Source organism: Vombatus ursinus, unplaced genomic scaffold, assembly GCF_900497805.2.
Source record: "Vombatus ursinus unplaced genomic scaffold, bare-nosed wombat genome assembly UNPS02014811.1, whole genome shotgun sequence".
Lineage (NCBI taxonomy): Eukaryota > Metazoa > Chordata > Mammalia > Diprotodontia > Vombatidae > Vombatus > Vombatus ursinus.
Genome location: NW_020954589.1, coordinates 7,454,821 through 7,478,155, shown reverse-complemented (window position 1 = coordinate 7,478,155; position 23,335 = coordinate 7,454,821). Strand labels below are relative to the sequence as shown.

General features: G+C 39.9%; 1 protein-coding gene across 1 annotated transcript; it reads left to right on the top strand.

Annotated features, from left to right (window-relative positions):
- Window positions 1–4,628: 4,628 nt before the first annotated feature.
- Window positions 4,629–17,851, top strand: BTNL2 (butyrophilin like 2). The gene is made up of 6 exons (XM_027876672.1): window positions 4,629–4,712; window positions 9,604–9,722; window positions 11,684–11,704; window positions 13,579–13,923; window positions 15,561–15,839; window positions 17,697–17,851. The coding sequence occupies exons 2-6, from the start codon at window positions 9,662–9,664 to the stop codon at window positions 17,849–17,851; spliced, it is 861 nt and encodes a 286-aa protein (XP_027732473.1). The 5' UTR covers window positions 4,629–4,712; window positions 9,604–9,661.
- The last annotated feature ends 5,484 nt before the right edge of the window (window positions 17,852–23,335 follow it).

Genomic DNA, 23,335 nt, shown 5'->3' with positions numbered 1-23,335 from the left:
CATGCAGAATTAACTATTTATTCCACCCTTCCACTATCATTGGATAAGTAGGTGGCTTGTTTCAATGTTTTTTTAAAGTATAAATGAAGCTGCTATGCATGCTTTTTATGCATAGACATCTCACTCCTGCCATAGGGTAGTTAGGTGGCACAGTGGGTAGAGTGCCAACCCTGGAATCAGACCTGAATTCAAATCTGGACTCATACATTTGCTAACTGTCACACTGAAAATTTAACAATTGGCTCTCATGAACTGATAAAAGCTGACCCCAGTATACCCCTCAGCTGAACCCAGAATTAAAATAAGGTGGTTCCTGAGTAGCTTGCTGTACAAGATATGGACAGATGGAGACTGAATGGACAGGATGCCCTGTGAGGACAGGTTAGCTATTCAATTTTCCCTTCCTCTCAGAGAAGACTTTCCTATGATGTCATGGAGAACAGATTCCAGGGCACCTCAGCCTAACTTCAAGCTTCCCTCTCCCCTTCAGTCTGGAGAAGCTATGCATAGTGAAATATGTACATCACACTCACACTTAAAGGAGCCCGAATAATACCAGAAGTCAAGAGAAGGAATCCACGAATGGGCAGGGACCCCCATAAATTAGGCCTATTCATAGGGGATCCTTTTGACCCCAATACCCCATTAATAGAGGAATTCTCCTTCCTAGCTTTGGGACTCAAGAGTATGCCCTTTACTCACCAAGGAATAAGATTCCTGTCCCAGTAAAAACTGCCATTTTAATAGTGCTTTAAGGCTTGCAAAATACTTTATCTCATTTGTGCCCTCACAAAAACACTGTGCTGTGGAAAGTACAGGTGTTGTTTTGCCCAGTTTACAGAAAAGGAAACTAAAGAGCAAAGAGGGTAAGAGTGTCACTCATGGTCATGCACACAGTAAGGACTGTAGGCAAGATTCAGACCTTGTTGTTGTTGTTGTGGTTGTTGTGGTTGTTGTTTGTTGTTGTTTCAGTCCTGTCCAACTCTTCATGATCCTATTTGGAGTTTTCTTGGCAAAAATACTGGAGTGGTTTGTCATTTCCTTCTCCAGCTCATTTTACAAATGAGAAAACTGAGGCAAACAGAGTTGAGTGACCTGAGCAGGATCACACAGCTAGGAAGTGTCTGAGGCCAGATTTGAACTCATGACAGGGAGTCTTCCTGACTCCAGGCCTGGAACTCTATCCACTGTGCCACCTACCTACCCAGGAAGATTCAAGCCTAGATCTCTCCTAGTGCCAAATCCAGTCCTTCTACCACCCCACCACCCCCACTATATTATATTACATCTCTGATATAGATATATTCCTGTCTGACCTTAGAAAAAGTAATGAACAGTTCCTCCCTTCCCACCCACCCATTGTTACCAAGGCCTTCTAGAAAAGTTTCTCTTTAATATGATTAATATAATTGTACATGTATAGCCTATATCAGATTGAATGCCATCTTGGGGAGGAAGGACTGGAGAGGGGGAGAAAATTTAGAACTCAAAATCTTATAGAAGTTAATGTGGAAAACTAAAAACATAAATAAATAAAATGTAAAAAGAAAAGAACAGTTTCTCCTTGATCCGTGGCCTAGTGTTTCTTCACTCTTTCCCCTTCTCTTCCTGTCCCATATTTTCTTGCCCTCTTTCTCTCCTTTCTAGCATTTCAATACTAGTGAAGATGAGAAAGATGATGATAACTTAGTTTCTCTATCATGATTTATAGTTACAGGGATGCTGAAGACCTGGAGAGCCTGTTGCTAGCCACGTATATATAAAGGCAAGAATTTGAAGTAAAGGCTGAAGGCAGAGGGCAAGGACTTAACAGTATTTGGCTTTGGTGACTGCTGTTACCTTGCCTCCTCCTTACCTTGCTGTTATCTTGCCTCCTCCAATATTATTTTGCATGGCAGACCCGAAGGACCTTGGGATGACTGAGCGAAAATACTGGAAAATACAGACAGCTTCTATTGGGTTTGTCTGGCAGGGCCCCCCAAAATGGGTTTGGGGGCATGGGTTAACTACAAGGGTATCAAATAGGACACCTTTTTAACCCTAAATGAGATAAATGCATGCAATAAGATTCAGATCCCATTAGCAGAAGGAAGTGGGTTCAAAGACAGATAAAATATTTGAGGATAATAATTAGCTAACTTGACCATTTCATGCTCTCAAAAAGCTTGATACCTTAAAACTGAATTTGGGGACTGAAAGACCTCTCTCTCCTTTTGGAGAGAAAAGCCACTGAGTCTTTTTTTTTTCCCCTGTGCCTCTTATGCTCTTGCTCCTGTGGGGAAGAAATAGCTGAGGACTCTAGCTGATGCCCAGGAGGTGGAAACAATGATAGATGTGCAAAGAGAGAGGAGGGGATTAGCAGAGATGAGATGGGATACAACTCCCATCAAGAAGACAGGCCAACAAGAACAGTGTGAAGCTATCACTGAAAGATATGAGTGACTTTACACAGAAGAGGCAAGAGTTGTCCCTCTACTGGTGACATGGGCCACACCTATTCCTTGTGTGTGTATCCTTCATTCACTGTGCCTGGTCACACACACTTCTTATATGTGTGTGCCCCTCCACATTTGTCTCCTAAACACATCGACTATTTCTGCTGATACTCTATGTGTTTGTGAAAGTAGACCCAGATTTGTGGTACAAATGTTCTATTGCTCCTTGTCTCACTATTTCAATGCCTTGGTTTTAGACTACTTATGTGCTTTGTGTCATTAGAAGTTAACGCATTGGTGGGGGCTTGTGAACTATAAGAATTTAGACCCATACCTTGAACCTGGGTAGCTTTTTGAAGGGCCTAAATGTAAAACAAGGTTCCTCCAGATGATACATAATGCTTCAAATACACTCAAATACATATTTTAACTCATTTAATTTCTACAAAATACTGAGGGGTGGGTAGTGCCAATATTATTATTTCCATTTGACAGATGAAGAGACTGAAGCTCAGAGAAATGAAGGTTATGCCTCTAGATATTAATAATAGAACCAAACCTAGAATCTAGTTATTCTGGCTCTTAGTCCAATGATCTTTCCATCGTTCAGTCGTTTCCATCACGTCTGACTCTTTGTGACCTCATTTTGGGGTTTTCTTGGCAAAGATACTGGAGTAGTTTGCCATTTTTTTCTCCAATTCATTTTACAGATGAGGAACTAGGCAAAAAGGATTAAGTAATTTGCCCAAGGTCACACAGCTATTAAATGTCTGAGTCTGGATTTAAACTCCAAAAGATAAGTCTTCCTGACTTCAGATCCAGCACTCTATGCACTGCACCACCTAGCTGCACTAATGAGCTTTCTACTTCATACAAATTTGAGGAAATCCTTGGGATTGAAACTTGGTGATGGTGAGACATGAAGAACAGAAGCAGAAGCTAGATAATGGGAGCAGAGATGGGGTTGAAGCCTTGTTCTTTGACAGAAAAGGCACAAGATGAACCTTATGACTGGTAAGTAAAGGTTACAGGGATCTTATTTTTGGGTGCTAACTGGTTCAAGGTCACTTTCCCCATACCCTTCTCAGTGATCCTCTTCCCTCCTTATTCTTGAGTTCTTCCCCACTCCAGATTCACTATGTAATTGGGTTGACAAGGACTTCATCTCTTTTTCTGCTCTACTTCCTGACAGTACACACCACAGCCAGCACACAAGTGGGGATTCAGTCACAGATGGCAATAAGTCACAAATGGCAACCAGCTATGTCATAGCACTCAAATGGATTCTCAAATGGAGCCCCCATTTCTCAGTGAGTAAAATGTCTAACATTGTAGTTACTCCCTTGGGTTCAGGTATTCTTTCATCACATTACACAATCACTGGAAGAGATAAAAGAGATAAAACTTGCAACCATAAAGGTAATACACTATTGGGAAGCACACTGGAAGAGAAATCAGTAGTGCTGGGCTATAGTCCTAGTCCTGCTACTCTCTAGCTATGACGCTTTGTTCAAGTTGCTTCATCTTCTTTTCTAGACTCTAGTTTCCTCATTAAAAGAAGAGATTTTCATTATATGATCTCCAAGTTCCCTTCCATCTCTGGAGTCCTGCAGACTAGGATATCATGATTCTAAGGAACTAGGACACCATGGAAGGTGGTGAGTGAGTCTTGGCTGGGGCAAATGGCAGGAATATTTCAAGAAATCTCTAAAGCATGGGATACCACCCAAACAGTAGGAGAACTCTATGCATCTGTGGTCTGGGAGAGAACTTACAAATATAAGGAAAGGCTGTTGAAATTCATCTATTTGCTCACCTGGGATTTGCCCCAGGACTCTATAGTATGTCTTACTGGCCTACAATGGAAATGTTATTGAATTCAGTCCAAAGTCTCTGTTGCTCAGGATCAATTTTCATTTCTGGTTGAACTGTCGGCACAACCAGTGGGAAGTCATGTTGTTCATGTTGAAACCCAGAAGAGCTCTCAAAGGCAGCCCAGTTCTGCCTTTACTACTAGTGACCTCATTATTGAATCTTGGCTTTTATACCCCTACTGAGTCCAGGACTCAGGGAAGAAAATCTTTGGTTTTCTCCTCTACCCCCTCCTCTGGCTGCTCCACCCTCTGCTTCTCTCCTCCACCCCCTCTGGCTGCTCTGCCCGATGTGTTCCAAGCTGTAGATCTCCATGGCAATGGCTTGTTGTGTGTAGATGGCTGCCCAGGTATCCCTGGTTGGACAGGTTGAATAGAAGGTCCAGGACAGAGCTGATTGTACCCTGTGAGTGTTTTTTTTTCTTTAAATTGGAAGTGGGGCTATGGAATGGGCATATGGGAATAGGCTTGGAGAACTGGGAATATAGTCAACTTTTGGCATAATAGCCCTACACTCTCAAGAAAGTGCCTGGTCTTGTGGCAATAACAGTTAATTCATCTGTTCAACTCAGTGAAGTGTCCTGTAGTTTAAAGAGCATTGGGCTTGGAATGTCTTACCATTCAGCCTCAATGAGCTTCAGTTTCCTCATCTGTAAAATGAGGAAAACAATACACTAAAAAGGTACTCTGGAATAATGAAAAGCATCTTGAACTTGAAGCATAACCAATGCATTTCCAATCTTGTAATTTTAACTCCATAAGATACTAGCATTTATTCTTTTTTTCTCTAATCACATGGATACTACCCTAGTTCAGGCTCTGATAACCTCATGTCTATACTTTTGCATAGCATTGTAATGGGTTCCAGGCATGGAGTACACTTGTCCAAAATCATGGAGGCAGGTGACAAAATGTCAAATGGAGTAAACAGCAAGAAGATCAGTATGTCTGGTCTTTGGCTAGAACATAAAGCACATGTGTAACCAGGTAAAAACAAGAGCTTACAAAGAATTTTAAAATACCCAAAAGAGGAATTTGAATTTTATCCCAGAAGTAGTTGGGAGTCACTGAAAATCCGTGATCAGACGAATGATGTGTGCTTTCAAATTTTTAATTTGACGGTTGTGTGAAGGAGTATGGATTATAGCCAAGGCTGTTACACGGTTGGGCAGTTAACAAAAGTCAGGAGAAGGTTCCAAGCTGAGATTAAATCTGACCTTTTTGCTGATGTTTTTGTTCAGTGTTCATTCAAGATCTGTTGTCCCAGACAACTAACTGATTTAGAGTTGGGAAATTTCTTGTAATTACCATTTAACCCTTGATTGTGAGCATGTGTACCCAAGACAAATTCTGAAGGCTCTGGTACTCCTAAACTCACAGGAGCTGTATGGATGTTGTGGTGATGAAACCTGCCTCAACTCTAAGATCCTCTTTAATTGACAGGCAGAATGAAGTTAGGTCAAAATTTAAAAAAAAAAACAACAAAACAAAACCTGGCAAAGCAAGTGGTATGTACTCCTTTTATCAGTCACATCTTCTATCAACAAAAATACCAAATCTCCTTGCACCAACCCAGCACAGAAGTGCTACTTTTACCATTTTTCAAAATACCTTCATATACATGCTCTTATCTGATTCTTGCAATAGTTCTGCGAAGGGAGAGTGGGCAGGAAGTAGTATCTCCATTTGACAAATGAGGAAACTGAAGTGCAGCAAAATGAAATGATTTGCTAAGGGTCACACTCTGAGTTACTGATGGAGACAGATGAATGAACCAATCTCTGAACTCCCAACTGCTTCTACTATATACCACGGAAAGTGTAGCAAAGGCAGCTCCTGGGGTTGTGAAAGAAAAGACGGTGAAATGTTCCATATACCTAGTATGTACTCAGTAACACCAAATGGAGTCAATTGTATCCAATGTAGCAAGTATGTATTAAATTCCTACTACTGCCAAGATGAAAGGTAAGTGATGGAGGCCTGACCTTGGAGACACAGTTTCAACTCTTGCTTCTGATATATACTTATTGTGCCACTCACCCTCTCACTGAACCCAGGTGACACTTGATGGCTATAAATTGCAGATGACTTGCCCATATGCATTGGTGGAGGGAGTTTCCATATGGAGAGTTTCCATGCAGATGAAATCATGGGTCCAAACCCCACAACCAATCCAAGCCCTCCCCCCAAAAATATGGAAGTCACTGTACTAAACACTGGTAATATAAAAACTAGATAAGACAAAAATTCCCTACCTGAGAAAAGTTTACATTTTACTGGCAGATTTGAGGGAGGGTACATGAAATACAATATGACTTGAGGAAAGAGAACACCAATGACAAGGGTGATCAGGAAACAAACATTCATTGAGTGTACCATACACCGTGCTAAGCACTTTACAAATATTATCTCATTTGATCCTTAAAACAACCTTGGGTGATATGCACTATTATTATTCTCATTTTGTAGTTGAGGAAACTGAGAAAGACAAAAGCATAGAGGCAAAAGGGGGAATGTCAGATTAGTTAACAATAAGTAAATTTGTCTGTCTAGAATAGAGAAGATGGCAAGAGGAACAATGTGAGTTTGGAAAGGTAGACTAGAAGTAGGCTATAATGGATACTAAAAACTTAGTTGAGTAATTTGTATTTGGTTTCAGAGACAATGGAGAGTTCCTGAAAATTCTTGAGCTGGAGAGCAACATGAGTAGCATGAGCTTTAAGAAGATTATTTCAGCATCTGTGCAGAGGAGAAATTGGGGAGAAAAACAAATGGCAGGAGAGAATCCAATTAGGAGACTGTCACAATAGTACAGGTGGTGAGCAGTGTGACGATCTGAACTAGTATGATTACCATGTGAGTAGAAAGCAGGAAACAGATTCAAGAGATGTATTGGATGTAGAATTGACAAAATATGGCAACTTATTAGATATGGAGTAGAGGTGAGAAAGAGGAAGAATTAAGGTTGACCCCCAAAGTTTCAAAACTGAGTAACTAGAAGGAAATGGGAAATTTTGTAGGAAGTACAAGTTTAGGAGAAAAGATTTTGTTCTATTTCGGTCATGTTGAGTTTGAGCTGTCTATGGTATATCCCAGTAGAAATATCCAGGAGGCAGTTGTTATATGAGTTTGTCATGAGCACAGGAGAGAAATGATGGCTGGATTTATAAATTTAGGGTTCATCTGCTTTGTTGCTGTTGTGTCATTCAGTTATGTCCAACTCTGAGTCCGTGGGGTTGTCTTGGCAAAGATACTGGAGCAGTTTGCCATGTCCTTCTCCAGTGTGTTCCCATTTTACAGATGAGGAACAGAGGCAAATAGAAGTTAAGTAATTTGCCCAGGGTCACATAGCTAGTAAGTATCTGAGGCTAGATTTGAAGTCAGGTGACCCTGACTCCAGGCCCAGCACTCTATCTACTGCACCACCTAGCTGTCCAGACATAAATGTAGACTACACCATATACAAGCTTGACTATGAAATGGATATGAAACAATATGAAACAATAACTTTGGGTTTGGCAAGGTCATAAAAAGGTGTTTTGTTGTTGTTGTTGTTATTGGAGTTTTTTTAAGGATGAGGGGGATATGAGTATATTTTTAAACAGCAGGGAAATGGCCAACAAATTAGGAGGCATTGAAGATGAAAAAAGGATGAGGATGATTGTGAAGGTAAACTCCTGAAGGGAAGTCAAGAAAGGGTAGAATCAAGGAAAAAAGTGAAAAAGGGATCTTGATAAAGAGAAAAATCATCTCCTCATGAGAGACTGGAACAAAGAAGGGGAGAATCAGACCTGGTGGTATAAAATAGGGAAGAATAAGGAACTCATAACTAAAGTATCTATATACTCAGTGGTTTTGAAGTGAATTACTCTGCAGAGAAGGAAGGCAGCGAAAGGTGCCTGAGAGTTAAGGAGAGAAGAGAAGGTTCCCACACAGATATGGGGAGTAAGTTAGAAAGTCAGTCATGGAATAAAATAGAAGGAATACCCTGTGGTATTAAGGGCACAGTCAAAATTAGAGAGCGAGTTTATATTTTTCTTGACCCAGTCAACACATTGCTATCTTCTTCAATGGCATTCAGCCACCATAGGGTGGTAACAGAGAAGGGCTTTGTCTGGGCACGAGTGTTGCTAGGACAAGGGGCAAAAAGAGCAGGTGACAGCATGTAGTTGAATTAGTTAACTACAGGGTTAGGAAAGTGGAGGAAAATGAGGACAGAGCAAGGGTAAAGGTTGCATTCCTGTTCCTCATTCAAACAATTGCACTTCTCACTTCAGGAAGGAAATCTCTGGGTTAAAATAAAAAGTGTGAAGCTACAAAGACTGACAGGTAAAGCAAAAAGAGAAGGTATTTATAGCCCTAGACAATTGTTCTGGGAACTAGCTGAAGCTCCCATCCAAACAGCCTTTGCATGGTTTGGGCCACCAGAAGCAGAAAAAGAGGTATACTTCAAGATATATCTGGAAGTCACGGTAATTGGGCTGCTGAAGTAGCCTCCACATCACCAGAAATTGCACATATTCAATAAGGATGCCATTATTATGGGGGAAAGGGACAGAAAATTACCTGTAGCAGAAAGATCACTAGAGCTGGAATCAATGACAATTGTGTGGATTGGAGAAGAGAGAGAAATACGGAGTGGAGAAGGATGGATTGGAGAAGGGAGAAACTGAATTTCTGGGAGACATTTTGATTATTGCAGTAGTTTAGGTGAGAGATATTATTTCTGAATTAGGGTGGTAACCAAGTGAACACAGAGAAGGGAACTGATGCAAAAGATATGGCACCTAATTGGATATACGGAGTTTTGCTCTATCGCTTACTAGGTATATAACCTTGGGGAAGTCACTCCATTTTTCTGAGACTCCATTTCCTTATTTATAGCACTCAATGGGCATTTATAAGATTATAAAAATAACAGGTTTGAAATTACTTTGAAAACCATATATCATGATGTAAATGTGAATTTGTATCTCATAATCGTCATCATAGTCTGTGATGTCAAAATTATTGCTGGTGGCTCTTAGGTTTGTGCTGTGGGAAGTTCATTCCTCTGTCTTCTAGAACTGGGAATTGGAAAGGAACCACCTGACCAAAGGCAATCTTCTCCTCTCTCTCTCTGTGTCTCTCTCTCTGTGTCTCTGTCATTCTGTCTCTGTCTCTATCTCTCTCTCTCTCTCTTTCTCTCTCTGTCTCTCTCTGTCTCTCTCTGCCTCTGTCTTTTTGTCTCTCTCTCTTTCTCTCTGTCTCTGTCTCTCTCTCTCCGTGTGTGTGTCTCTGTCTCTGTCTCTCTGCAGGGTCAGAATCACCATCTTTGGGCCAGTGCTGGTATCCTTGAGTCTTGACCCAGGGAAAATGTTGAACGAGGCTGGTGTCATCATAGTCTCTCTTCTGATGCTGACCATAATGCCCAAAGGTAGGAGCTTTTTTCTCACTTTTTAATTCTTCCATTTATTCCTTCTTGGTGGACCTGCAAACCCTGGATTTGAGTTCTAAACTTCACAAATTAATTAAATTACTTTACGCACACCTTCTTCCTCCAACTAAGAGAGTAGTTAGTACAACTCTAGAAGAAAAGAAAAATAAGTTGTGAAGTCATTGCCAAAGTAACTCCTGGCAAGGTATGGAAGAGCGAAGGTTGAAAGAGATCCTAAGAGATGAACTTGGAGGTAGCTGTCTTGCATGGAGAATAATGTCCACTCTTCAAAGAATTGGCTAATTCGGCATACATAATAATAATTGTAATAATAATAATAATAAATAGCTAACATTTATAAAGTGTTCACTATGTGCCAGACACTGTACTGAGTGCTTTACAATTATTATTTCATTTGATCTTCATAAAAACTCTGGGAGGTAAGTGCTGCTATTATCCCCATTTTACAGATGAAGAAACTAAGACAAAGAGAGATTAAATGACTTACCCAGGGTCCCACAGCTAGTAAGCATCTGAGAATCAGATTTAACTCAGGTCTTCCTGACTCCAAACCCAGAGCTCTAACCACTGAGCAACCTAGCTGCCACCTTTACAGAGTTACCTTATCCATGAAAGGGAAATAATATTACTTATATCACCAATCTCTCGGGTTATTTAGAAGAAAAATGTCTTTATAAACATGAAAGCACTACATGAATATAGGTATAAGGGGGACTATCCCATGAGATGCTCCCTACAGCAAGCATACCCAGATTTGCCTTTCCTGGCAACTAGTAATGGCCAACAATGTGGGGTCCTTAGGTTGTGCTTCTTAGAGTTGCTCTCATTATATAAATTATTATCTTTCTTACCCAAGGGTTCTTAACTTGGGATCCATGGATAGATTTCAGGGGGTCTGAAATCACATCTTTATTTCAATATAGTTGGTAATTTGTAATCTTATATATTTTGTGCCTTTAAAAATATAATTTTGAAAGGAAGTCCAGAGGTTTCTGATTATAATGGCTGCCAAGGGAGTGCATGACACAGGAAAAGTTTAGAATACCTGTTCTAACACTTTTATCAGTGGCCTTAAATTGGATCTCCCTTGTATCTCTCTTGGTACCTCCTGAAATTAAGTTTGGGTTCTTCAAAAAGTGCTTTACTAGAAGAAACTAAGAGATATAAAGTAATCAATCAAGCAATCAATTAACAAACATTTATTAAGAAATGCCTACTATGTACCAGGCATTGATCCAGGTACTGAGAATACATAGACAATAACTTGGAACTTACACTGTTAATGGGGCTAAAAAAACAAGAAACTTACCAAATAACAGAATTTAGAAATCTCAAGACATTCCTAATCAGAGGAAGAGGAAAATCTATGCAAATAAGCATGATGAAAATATAATTTGCAAGGGCAAAAGAGATTTTTTATCAGATCTTTTAACTTCTGGGGTCAATTTCAAGTTGTAATAAATCCTGCACATTTCTGCAAGGTTCTACCCACTTCCTCTCACCGCCCCAATCAACAAAATGTTCTTCTGAAACCAAGCAAGAAAGAGGAAAAAAAGGAAAAAATGTACTCTAATATGCATTCTGAGTTCATTAGTTCTCCCTCTGGAGGTGGGTAACATACAGGACAGATGTTACAGAAATAGTAGGATGAAAGATTTCAGCTCAATATTAAGGGAGAAATCTCCCCAATAATTAGAGCTACCTAACATCAAGGGGGCTCCTTGGCTGAGAAGTGAGACCATCAGAAGTAATCTCTGTGTGCTATGAGAAGTTGGCCAAAACCATTTTCATTGTCTCTTTCAACATAGACTTTACGATGATTACTTAGGAAATGAGCATATCTATAAAGAAACAAGCCTTTGTTGCACACCCCAAAGGTAGCTTCTATTCTTTTCCTTTTTATATAAGTACTTTGAAATTTCTCTCTCTCTCTTTTTCAGAGAAACTGCATATGGAGCCTGGTAAGTCCAGTTTGTCCTCCCACATTGTCTCCCACACTCCCACTTCCCCCAAATCGAAGAATGCATATATTCAGGACAGCCTCTCTCTGGACTGGCACTGATTCAGATCAGGTTCTGTTACATGTCTGTAATAGACATTTCTAATTTCTCCAGATCTTGATCATCACTATTCAAGGAATCCTAGCCATTGTCCTCATTGGAGAGACAAGACTTTGGGGATAGAGGGGAGTAGCACTGAATAACCATCCAGGATACTCTTACATTGAAGCAGTTCTTCTATTCCCAGTACACGTATGAAGGCCATCGTGTCCTTACTGGCCTTCCTTCTGAATAGCCATCCCCTTGTGACATTTAAAAAGTTTGAGAGACATACTTTCTGAATAATTTAATCATTTTATTAATAATGCCAGCATTTTTAATAAAAGGTCAGACAATCATGGAAGTGGGCTTATGGCTTATATGCCCTGGGAAGAGGGGTGTTCTTGAGGGTCGCAATCAACTCTGATTGGTTAACAATTAATGACAGGTGGACTTTACAAAGAGAAGTGATCTCACTCCAGTGAGGGACCAAGAGTGACATCATGTCATACAGAGATTATCCCTAAACCTAGACCACCCCCAGCCTTGGGAAATCTAGACAAAGAATCTATATCCCCCCCCCAGAAAAGCTGGAGCTAGTTGGGTGGAGCAGCACATGCATCCATGCACACACACATACACATGCATTTCATCCCTCTCCCCTGGGATGACTCTGCCCTGTATTTCACTAAGGTTGGCATTTTCCCTGTATCCTCAGCATAGCCCTTGACTCCCATTCCCCAAGGAATGACCCTGCATGCACCCTTGGGTGCTGTCAACCCCACTCTCTTGTTTATCTTCAATCTCTCCTTGTCTGCTGACTGCATTTCTAACCACCAATTGGACATTTCAAACTGGATATTCTACATCTTAAACTCAACACAGTCAAAACTGAACTAACTGTCTTTTCTCCCAAACCCTCCCTTCTTTTTAATTTTCCTATTATTGTCAAAGGCCCCACCACCCTCCCAGTAACTGAGGCTCACCACCTAGGTGTCAGCCTAGACTTATCACTCTTCATATCAAATCTGTTGCCAAATCCTATTGATTTTATCTTCATATAATCTCTCATCTATGCCCCCTTCCCTCTTCTAACACTGCCAACACTGTTATAGGCCCTCTTTATCTTATACCTGGTTTATTATATCAGTTTCTCTGCTCAAATATCCTCCCCACTCCAATCCATCTTCCACTCAACTATCAAAGTGATCTTTCTAAAGTCAGATCTGACCACATTGCCTCTCTAGTCAATAAACTCTAGTGACTAAATACAAAATCTCTTGTTTGGCATTCAAAGTCCTCCTTACTCCCCATTTAACACTCTATGATCCAATGACTTTGGCCTGCTTGCTATTCCTTGCACAAAATGCTCCATATCAAGACTCTGAGCACTTTTCATGGCTATCTCCCATGCCTGGAATATTCTCCCTTCCCATATCTGCCTTCTGGCTTCCTTCAAGTAGCAAATAAAATCTCATCTTCAACAAGAAACCTTTCCTGATCCTCCTTAATGCTAATGTCTTTCCTCTGTAAATTATCTCCAGTTTATTTTGTATGTATCTTGTTTGTACAGATTTGTTTCCAGGTTGTCTCCTCCATTAGAATATGACTTTTTTAAGACCTATGACTGTTTTGCCTTTATTTGTCTCCTCAGTACTTATGTGCCTGGCATACTGTAGGAACTTAATAAATGCTTATTGACTGACTGGGTGACCTTTCCTAGAAATAGTCCTACTGATAACACTGCCAATGCTACTCTGATTCTCTTTGGCCTGTGTTTTCTGTTTCACCATCAGCTAAATTAAAAGTCATTTGTCCTGCCCATCCCATTGTGGCCAGGCTTGGGGAAGATGTCATCTTATCTTGTCATCTCTCCCCTGAGACAAATGCAGAGGACTTGAAAGTGAAATGGTTCCAGGCCCAGCTGTCTCCTTCTGTGCTCATGGATCAGGATACGGCTGATGAGAACAGAAAAACAATAGCAAAGAACAAAAGGACCTTACTGGTGACACATGCAATCAACAAAGGGAGAGGAACCCTGAAAATATTCCATGTTGATACATCAGATAATGGACAATATTGGTGTCATTTTGAACAAAATGGCATCCATTGGGAAGCCAGTTTGGAGCTAAAAGTAGCAGGTGAGGAGCAGCATGGCTTGGGATTTTGAACTGTCTGTAGGTGATAGGAATTCTTCTATGTGAGTGAGTGAGTGAGTGAGTGTGTGTGTGTGTGTGTGTGTGTGTGTGTGTGTTGATAAGTAAGGAAGAAAGGAGGAGGGGCTGTTATTATTGATGGATTCTTATAACATCTAGAGTTTCCCTTTGGCTCTGGGACTTTTCAAAGCATCCACAATTTTCCTCTGTGGGCCAGTTATGTCCCTTCAGTACTAATGATGGGCTCTTTTACCAAGTACTCCTGAAATAACAAGCTAATTGGAGATTCTTTTCTGGGTCTTTCACTCTATCAACCTGCTATAAACTCTGTTTTTCATTTTATGTCATGAACCCTTAAAGAAAATGTGAGCCTGGGTACAGAGAATATCAGTTTTAAATAGAAGGCCAGATTAGCTAGAAGGAAAATTTAAAAAAAAGGAAAGAAGAAAGAAATTACCAGTAACTTCACTTAAGTGGGAAAAAAGAATATAACTTACAAACTTTCTCTTCCTCTTTCTCCCACTGAAAAGACTTCAGGAAGATATTTGGGGTACTTAATCTAATAGTGACCATTGATTTCAAAGAAAGGTCCATCAAACTCTTATCCAATTTTGCTGCTTCTCCAATCCATGGATTCCAGATCTGGAGCAGTTGCTAAATGGTAGAAGAGAATCCTTCTGCAATTTGGTGCTGGGGCTTTCTGGCCCTTACAACAGAAAATAATAATGGAAGCTTTTCTCCCATATATCATGAGAGGCAGCTAGGTGACTTACTAACTGTGTGATCCTGGGCAAGTCACTTAACCCTGTTTGCCTCAGTTTCCTCATCCATAAAATGAGCTGGAGAAGAAAATGGCAAACTACTCCAGCATCTTTGCCAAAGAAAATCCCAAATGGGGTCACAAAGAGTCGGACACAATAGAAGCGACTAAACAACAACAAGATGGCACAATGGATATTGTGCCAGGCCTAAGGTCAGGAAGACTTGAATTCAAATCCAGCCTCAGATACTTACTAGCTATGTAACCCTGGTCAAGGCAATTAACCTCTGTTAGCCAGTTTCTTCATCTGTAAAATGGGGATAATAATAGCACCTAACTCCCAGGGTTGTTGTGATATCAAGTGAGATAACATTTGTAAAACACTTGACACAGTACCTGGCACTGTGTAAGTGCTATATAAGTGTTACCTCTGCTTGTTGTTGTTATATGTTGCTGAAGTGAAGAATCATGTTCATTGAATTCTACATTACCAGAACATGCATTTCACAAGATTTTGCTCCTTGAAAATATTCCTTTGCTATGCCTTTCCTTTAATTCCCTTGGCCTTATGCCATCCACTCATGTGCTACCAAGGTTTGACAAAACAACAACAAAAAACAGAATTGAGTTACCATTTTCTCTTTCTACTACTAACTCTGAAACAATTAGATCTAAAAATATCCTTTATACCACTCCAATCAATAAAGGTCTCAATCTCCCGGTCAGACTATGGAGAAGGATTATTTTGACTTGACTTAAACATCAAGGGTCTCTTTTTCTTCCCAGCTCACCCTTCCACCCTACCCCAGAAACCTCAATTACTTTTACCCCAGGCCCCAAACTCTTGTCTTCCCTCTTTCAGGTTTAGGTTCAACCCCTCAGATCTACCTGAAGAGAAATGAAGATGGAAGAGTTCAGCTGGTGTGTACTTCAGAGGGATGGTTCCCACAGCCACTGGTGTGGTGGAGGGAGGTTGGAGGAGAGAATTTATCTGCCCTCTCTGAGGTCCAGATACAAAGCACAAATGGTCTATTCCATGTGGAGGCATCTGTGGTGGTCAGAAATTACCTCCTGGAGGATGTGATCTGTTCCATCTATAACCCTTTGCTTGGCCAGGAGGTATCTGCTTTCTACAGTCCAGGTTAGTTCTCTCCATCCCATCTACCTAATCCAGGCCAGCACAGCATGTAGCCCATGGGCCATTTGTGGTCCACCAAAGTATTTCAGGCAACCTGCAAAAAAATGTAGAAGATGTAAAAGAAAGTAAAGATGTAACGAGTGCTTTGTTTGTGCCCTGCTTAACCCGCCTTCCACTAGTTACTATTGTGCCCGTCATGTAACTTGGCAGGTGGGTTGCCACTGCACACTCTCTCCTGTTTGTCACATGACTCGTGGCAACCAACCATTTTCAGTCTGTCTCTAGTCTGAGAGGAGCAAGAGTCATATCTTTTCACTGTGTTTTCGGGCATTACTAAATGTAAACAGTAAGAAAACCTGAAAAAATGTATTAAAACATGTACCACTTAGCAAAGTAATTTTTTAACATTAACATGATTCCATGATAAATAAAAATCTTAGTAAGTGTAATTAATTGATATTAATTGAAATTTCCCTTTTTAAATATGATTTATTTGCAAAATAGTTTAATCATTAATTATACCTTTACTTGGAAAGTGAGCCACTGAAAACCTATCTACAGCCCAAAGAAGTTTAGCCTACTTTAATATTGGCCCCTACCTACTGCCAAGTTGTGCAGGTCTGCCCTAATCCCTTTCCTACTTGTAAATGCATTTAGAGTCTTCTCAGTAAGCCATTCCTGAAACTTCCAACCACTAATGCCCTTCCTCTCAAACCACATTGTATTTAACTACTTTATATTCGTCTGTATTTTTCATATTTATATGTGTTCAAATATGTTTTTATTGTCTTTCCTATTAGAATTGCAAGAAAAGTCATAAGTAAAGGTTATTGTATTTGCATCCAGTGCCTAGATCAGTACCTGGTACATAGTAGGTGCTTAATAAATATTTATTGATTGATATGTTGGTATATGTGGCACCTTTCTTATTACTATTGACCTCTTTGAAGATATATGCCTTGCGATGGGATTCCTGAGTCAAAAGCAAAGACCTTTCTGTTCCTTCTTAGAGTAGGTCCAAATTTCAGCAAACATTTACTAAATGTTGGGGTTTGTTAAAAGCTGGATGCTTAAAGAGATAAAAAGATGAGCAAGGTAAAGTCTCTCCCCTTGAGAAGTTTAAAATCTAGTAAACTAAGATGATATACTCAAATAACTGTAATACTAAGTAGATTGATGAGAGATATGAAGATACCACACATGTTAAGTACTGTCATGAGAATAATCAGGTTTTGTGATTCTTCCAAGCTTTTCAGCTCCCATAAATCCCCCACTCATACAGGCCCCAGCCTCATACAGATGCACTTTAGATTCTGGGAGGTAGCATCATGTAAGGAAATAGTAAAGGAAAGAAACACATTAAGCATCTACTATGTCCAAGGCACTATAATGTTTGAGTTCTAGCTCTGACGCTCTATGTAGCTGCAACTCTCTAAACTTCTCAGATCCCCAGTTTCCCCATCTGTGGAAAGGTGGAAGTAGCATATTGCTTTCATCCTTACATTGCCTGCCTCACACACTTGTTGAGAAGAAAGGAATTCCTTAGCATAATGTCAGTCAGAGTTGTTAGTACTTCCCCTTCCCAGACTGGGAAGGTACAGGTAAGTTGGTAGAGGAGTTGGAGGAAGAAAGGATAATTAAATATTTTATTTGAAGACTCGGCTGAATAGTAAACAGGGAAGTCAGGGGCATCCTCCCTGACGCTGCTTTTGGATCCACAGAGAAGGAGGAAGCAGACCTAGAGCTTCCTGGGGGTTCACAAGGAACATCCCCAGGAGTACCTGAGCCATCCAGATCAAAAAGATGACACTAGACTCACTTCACACCTATAGTTAATGGACCCTGCGGTTCTTGTTTTAGAGTCACCACCACTGGGGATGACCTCTTCCTGGAAGATCCTACTCACCCTGGGGCTCTTCCTCTTCATTGCAACTATGGCTCTTACATGGAGCAAGTACTATAGAAAAGGTAATTTGATTTGGAAAAAAAAAGTTAATGCAAGGAGAGCTGGGTGACTGGCAGAGAACTGAGAAATGGTGTAGAATGTGAAATGTTGTGAGATCTCATCTCACTTTGAGCCTTTGACTCTCTTTCTCTCTCTCTCTCTCCCTCCCCTCCTCTCTCACATTTAATTTTCTTATTTTGAACTTGAATAGCAAATAAAATGAATCATTCAATATATATTGTATATTGTATTTACAACATATATGAAAATGTGTATATACATTATACATAATATGTATATACTTTGTATACATGAGACAAATTGTGAATCTCTTATGTAGTCTCTGTGTCTCTATGTCTCCCTCTTCCTTTCTTCTCTTCCTCTCCCTCTTCCTCTGTCTCCCTCTTCTTTCTCTTCTCTCCTTATCTATCCCTCTCCATGTCCTTCTATCCCTATCTTCTTTCTCTTCTCCTTCCCCTCTGTATTCTTCTTTTCATCTGTCTTCTATTCATCTTTCCCTTTCCTTTTGTGTCTCCTTTTCTTCTCACCATCTTTTTCTCCTTGCTTTCTCTCTTCTTTTTTTACTATGCCCCACTCCCCTCCTCCATTTTTTCCTAATCATCAGATCAGTAACCACCCAAAAACTGATGGTTAGAGTGAAAATGGGAGTAACAAAGATGACCAAGGTCAATGCTCAGAGCTCCCAGAATGACATGGACCACAGAAACCCCAAAGCAGTAATCTGATGATTATGTCCTAGACCTTCAGTCACCGTTGAGAGAACAAAGCAGCCAGTCCTATATTCTTGGAACCTAGTACAGAGCATTGTAACAGTACTTAACTACTAGAGGTAAGGTGGCATAGTGGATAAAGAGCCCACCTCACAGATAGGAAGATACAAGTTCAAATTCTACTTTTGACTCATACCAGCTGTGTGACTCTGGACAAATCTTTCAACCTCTCAGTGCCCTTGGCAACTCTCTATTACTTCAAAATTTTAGCAGTTTCTAATCTGCATTGGTAAAGGGAATTTCCTTATTGAATGTTCCCTACACTGATGGCATTACAACTCTGAGCAGGAAAAAATGAAAGTGTTTATTCAATATTTCAAAACGTCTGTGACTTCATCATTATAGATACTCCCTCTGCGGATACTGATGGCAATGCCCTCATGTCTCAGTCAAAGCATTTCCTCACCTGGAGGCCAACTCAGTGATGAACCTCTGCAACTTTAGCTAAGTTGGTCCTTGAACCACAGAGACAGAAGCTACCCCTAGACCATCAAAACTTTCTAACTTGATACAACCTACAAAAGCTTTTGTTCCACTGACATAGCCTTAGAAAACCCAGGTCATTCCCATTCTACAGCAAGAAGTTTGAGCAGAAGAAGAACAATAATACCTCATAATTATATATGATGTAACACAGGGATGTGCCAATAAATGTTTAACAACTGGCTTTCTTTTTAAAAAATTAATATACATAGGACATACTTTTAAGTTTAATTTTATTATTATCATTTTCTCCATCACTTTTTAAAGTCTAGACAATCAACAAAACAATAAATCATCATGATTTATTGTGATTTGCCTATTTCTAAGGTATAAATGATCACACTGAAAATTTAACAATCAGCTCTCAAGAGCTAGTGTGAGCCAGCTCAAGCAAATCACTGTTATGGTTATAAAGCACTTCTACTTTGTCTTGTTCTGTCCTCACAATAACCCTGTTATGAAGTAGAGTTGTCTCTATTTTGGGGATGAGCAAATTAAAATCCCCAGGGGTTAAGTCCAAAGTCATATGGATAGTAAGGGGTTAATCTGCCTCTAAATTGAGTATTCAGACCATGCTGTTTCCTGTTTAGTTGGCACACATATAACTCATACATCAGAGATAATGGCATGAAGGTCCTGAGTACATTTGGAGGAATTTCTGATAACTCTTGCTCATTGCACTTTCAAGAAATCTGGGAACTTCACTATGCAACATCAGCAAAAGTATTGTTACTAACCCTCTTTGCAAACAAATAGTTCACAAAGTTCAAAGAAGGGAAAGATCAAACATGTCAAAGAAAAATAAATAAACAAACAAATAAATAAATAAACAAAATGATAGATTTAAAGTTGGCCAAGATCATAAGAATACAGAAGTAGAGCTGGAAGAGAACCCAGGAGTTATCTAAGTCAATCTACTTGTTTTATGGTTGAGGAAACTGAGGCCCCAGGAGATTCAATGACTTGTCCAAAGACATAAAAGCATTAACTGTAATTTGAACCTTAGTCCTTTAGAGTGATTACAAGAGCCCCTGGAAAGTATCAACAACCAAGAATGAGCAACCCTTCCCTCAAGACCTAGCTAGCCTCAGGCACTTGTAGTCACTGATTTAGCAAAACAGCTGGGTGGTCTAATCAAGTGCTACCCTGGAGTCAGGAAGATCGGAGCTTAAAGCAGTCCTCAGAAACTTACTAGCTGGGCTTTTTGCTGCCTTACTTTCCTTAGCTCTACAATAGGAACAGTAAGAGTACTACCTCCCAGAATTGTTGTGAGGATAAAATGAATTGATATTTCTGAAGCTCTCCATAACTATCAGCAACTGTTATGTTTCTTATAGTTTCTCTATTTGGTGATTACAGCGCCTCTCATTAATTCCCAGCAGGTGGCACCCATCACCCAGTTCCGTTCACCTCAGACCATACAGACAATAAGATGCTTCAGAGTTTGATGTGACTTCTTTATGGGTGTCATGAATATTACCAGACTGAAAAATTCTTTAGCTTGGTTGATGTCAAACTTACTCGCAGCAGGAAAGTGATTTCCAATATTGGCATCTAGAGGCTGAGGTTGTGCGCCTAGCTCCATACTAGCATTTTATCCAGAGCCAGAAAATAGAAGTTATTGAACACACTTTGTCCAATCAAAACTGGTTGAGTCAATGAAGGAGGAGCTTGCTTTGGTCTCAAATCAGATTTAGTAGGATTCTCTTCTGAAAGCTCTCTAGGCTAGTCTGAGATCCTGAGCTTAATTTTCTCTCTTCAGTTTATCCCAGTCTCCAAAGGGGTGTTTATTTCAGTGTCACTCTACCTAGAAGAGAAGACAGGAGGCATTAAATACAATGTCTGAAGGCAGTATGATATTACGGCAGCAGAGTAGGGTATTATTACTAGTGGTTGCTAACATTTTAAAGCTGTCTTAAATTGGGCAAAACACATTATACATATATGTGTATGTATGCATCTATAACATATACATATATATACATATGTGTATATCCCTATTTACTCTTAGAACAACCTTGAGAAGGAGGTACTACTATATTCCCATTTTACAGATGTGGATACTGAGTCAGAGAGAAGCTAAGTGATTTTTCCAGGGTCGTACAGCTGGTAAGAGTCTGAAGCAGGATTTGAATTCCAGTCTTTCTGACTCTACATCCAGCATTCTATCCATTATGCAGACAAATCAGGAAACCTAAATTCTAGCCCAGGCTTTGTTAAAACATAGTTAGTTTGACTTTAGGCAAGGCAGTTCAGAGCCTATCTCTTCACTAATAAAATACGGCAAGTAATAACTCCCTAATGGAGCTTCTCCTAAATGTTACATAGCTTGAATAAGCAGAGCTATAACAGGAAATCTTTTCATTTCTATGCTCCACCCCCTCCATCACCTCTCTCAAGAGAATATATCCAGCTGCATCTCTGCCCTTTCAAACCAGACTTTTTCCCATCTAAATATTATAGTCCCTCCAAGCAGAAAAACAGCAATATATATGTGATTATACATATATATGTACATATGTACATATATAATATACATGTAGGAGATTGGTACCATTTCTTCTATCTTCCTCTTGACATTCAAACTCAGTTTCCTTTTGAATCCCACCCTCTGGCTTTCTCCATCAAACCTTTTGACATGGACATGCCCCTGGTTCTTGTTTATCCATGCAGTGAGAGGGATAAAAGTTCTAAATCCTCCCTGCACAACTACCCACCCAGTGAAAATATTATAAACCTGAAATACTGCATAGGATACAGTTTTGCTGTTGTTCAGTCATTTCGTCATGGCTGACTTTCTGTAACCCCATTTGGAGTTTGCTTAGCAAAGATACTAGAATAGTTTGCCATTTCCTTCTCCAGCTCATTTTACAGATAAGGAAACTGAGGCAAACTTGCCTCAGGGTCACACAGGTAGTAAGTATCTGAGGCCAGATTTGAACTCAGAAAGATGAGTCTTCCTGACTTCAGACCCAGCACTCAATCTATTATTCCACCTACCTGCCCATGAGATCTCATTGCCCAGGGTCACATAGCTTTTAATTATCTGAGGCTGGATTTGAACTCAAGTCTTTCCAATTCCAGGTCTAGCATGTTATCTACCACTTAGTACATACAACAGCATAATAAATAGCACCTATAATAAATGTTACACATACATTAGAGTCTTTACAGCATTAATTTTCTTCAAATATGCAACAGAAATCAATAGCGCTTTACTTTCAGAATCACAGAATGAATTTGAGAACTAGAAAGGATCTCAACGGCCAACTGGTCTAACTTACACATAAAGGAATTCCCACCATAACATATGCAACAAGTGGTCATCCACCCTCTGCTTGAAGCCCTCTAAAGAGAGGAAACTTGCCACCACTAGGACTAGGCAGCCCATTCCACTTTCACACTGCTTTGATCATTAGTGAGTTTTCCTGACAAGTCTAAATTTGCCTCTTTGTAATTTTCATTGATTGCTCTTATTTCAGTACTCTGGGACCAAATAGACCATATCTAACCCCTCTTCCCCATGACAACCCTTCAGACACTTCCACAAAGTTGTCATATCTCCCTGGGTCTTCTTTTCTTCAGGTTAAACATTTCTAGTTACGTCAACCAAACTACATATGTCTTGAACTCAAGGCTTTTCACCATCCTGGTTGCCCTCCTCTAAAACACTCCACCTTATCACTATTCTTCTTGGCACTGAGAGCTGAAAATATTTTTCCAGATGAGTTCTAATATGAGCAGAGTACAGTGGGATTATCTCCTCCCTATTCCTAAAAGGTATACATCTCTTAACGCAGCTCAAAATCATGTTAGCTTTTGTGGCTGACACATCACACAGCTGATTGTGTATTGACTTTTTAATATGCTAAAACTTATAATCTTTGTCACAAATGCCTACTGTGTGTCCATGCTTTGGGGCCCCTTCTTATACATGGGAAGTTGAATTTCTATACCCAAGTACAAGATTTTGCATTGATTGAATTTCATCTCATTAGATTCAACCCTATGCTTGGGCCTCTTAAGGACTTTTTGGATCCTGATTCTGTCTTCCAATGTGTTAGCTATGCCTACCAGCTTTGTGTCATCTGTGTATTTGATGAGGATGCCATCTCTACATTCACTGAAGTCACTGATAAAAATATTAAAGAACACAGGGTCAGGGACAGATGCTTAGGGTACTCTACCACATTGATGCTGAGCCATTAAGAACTACTCCTTGAGTCCAGTCATCCAACAATTTCTGAGACCATCTGATTCTATTACTGTCTAATTCATAT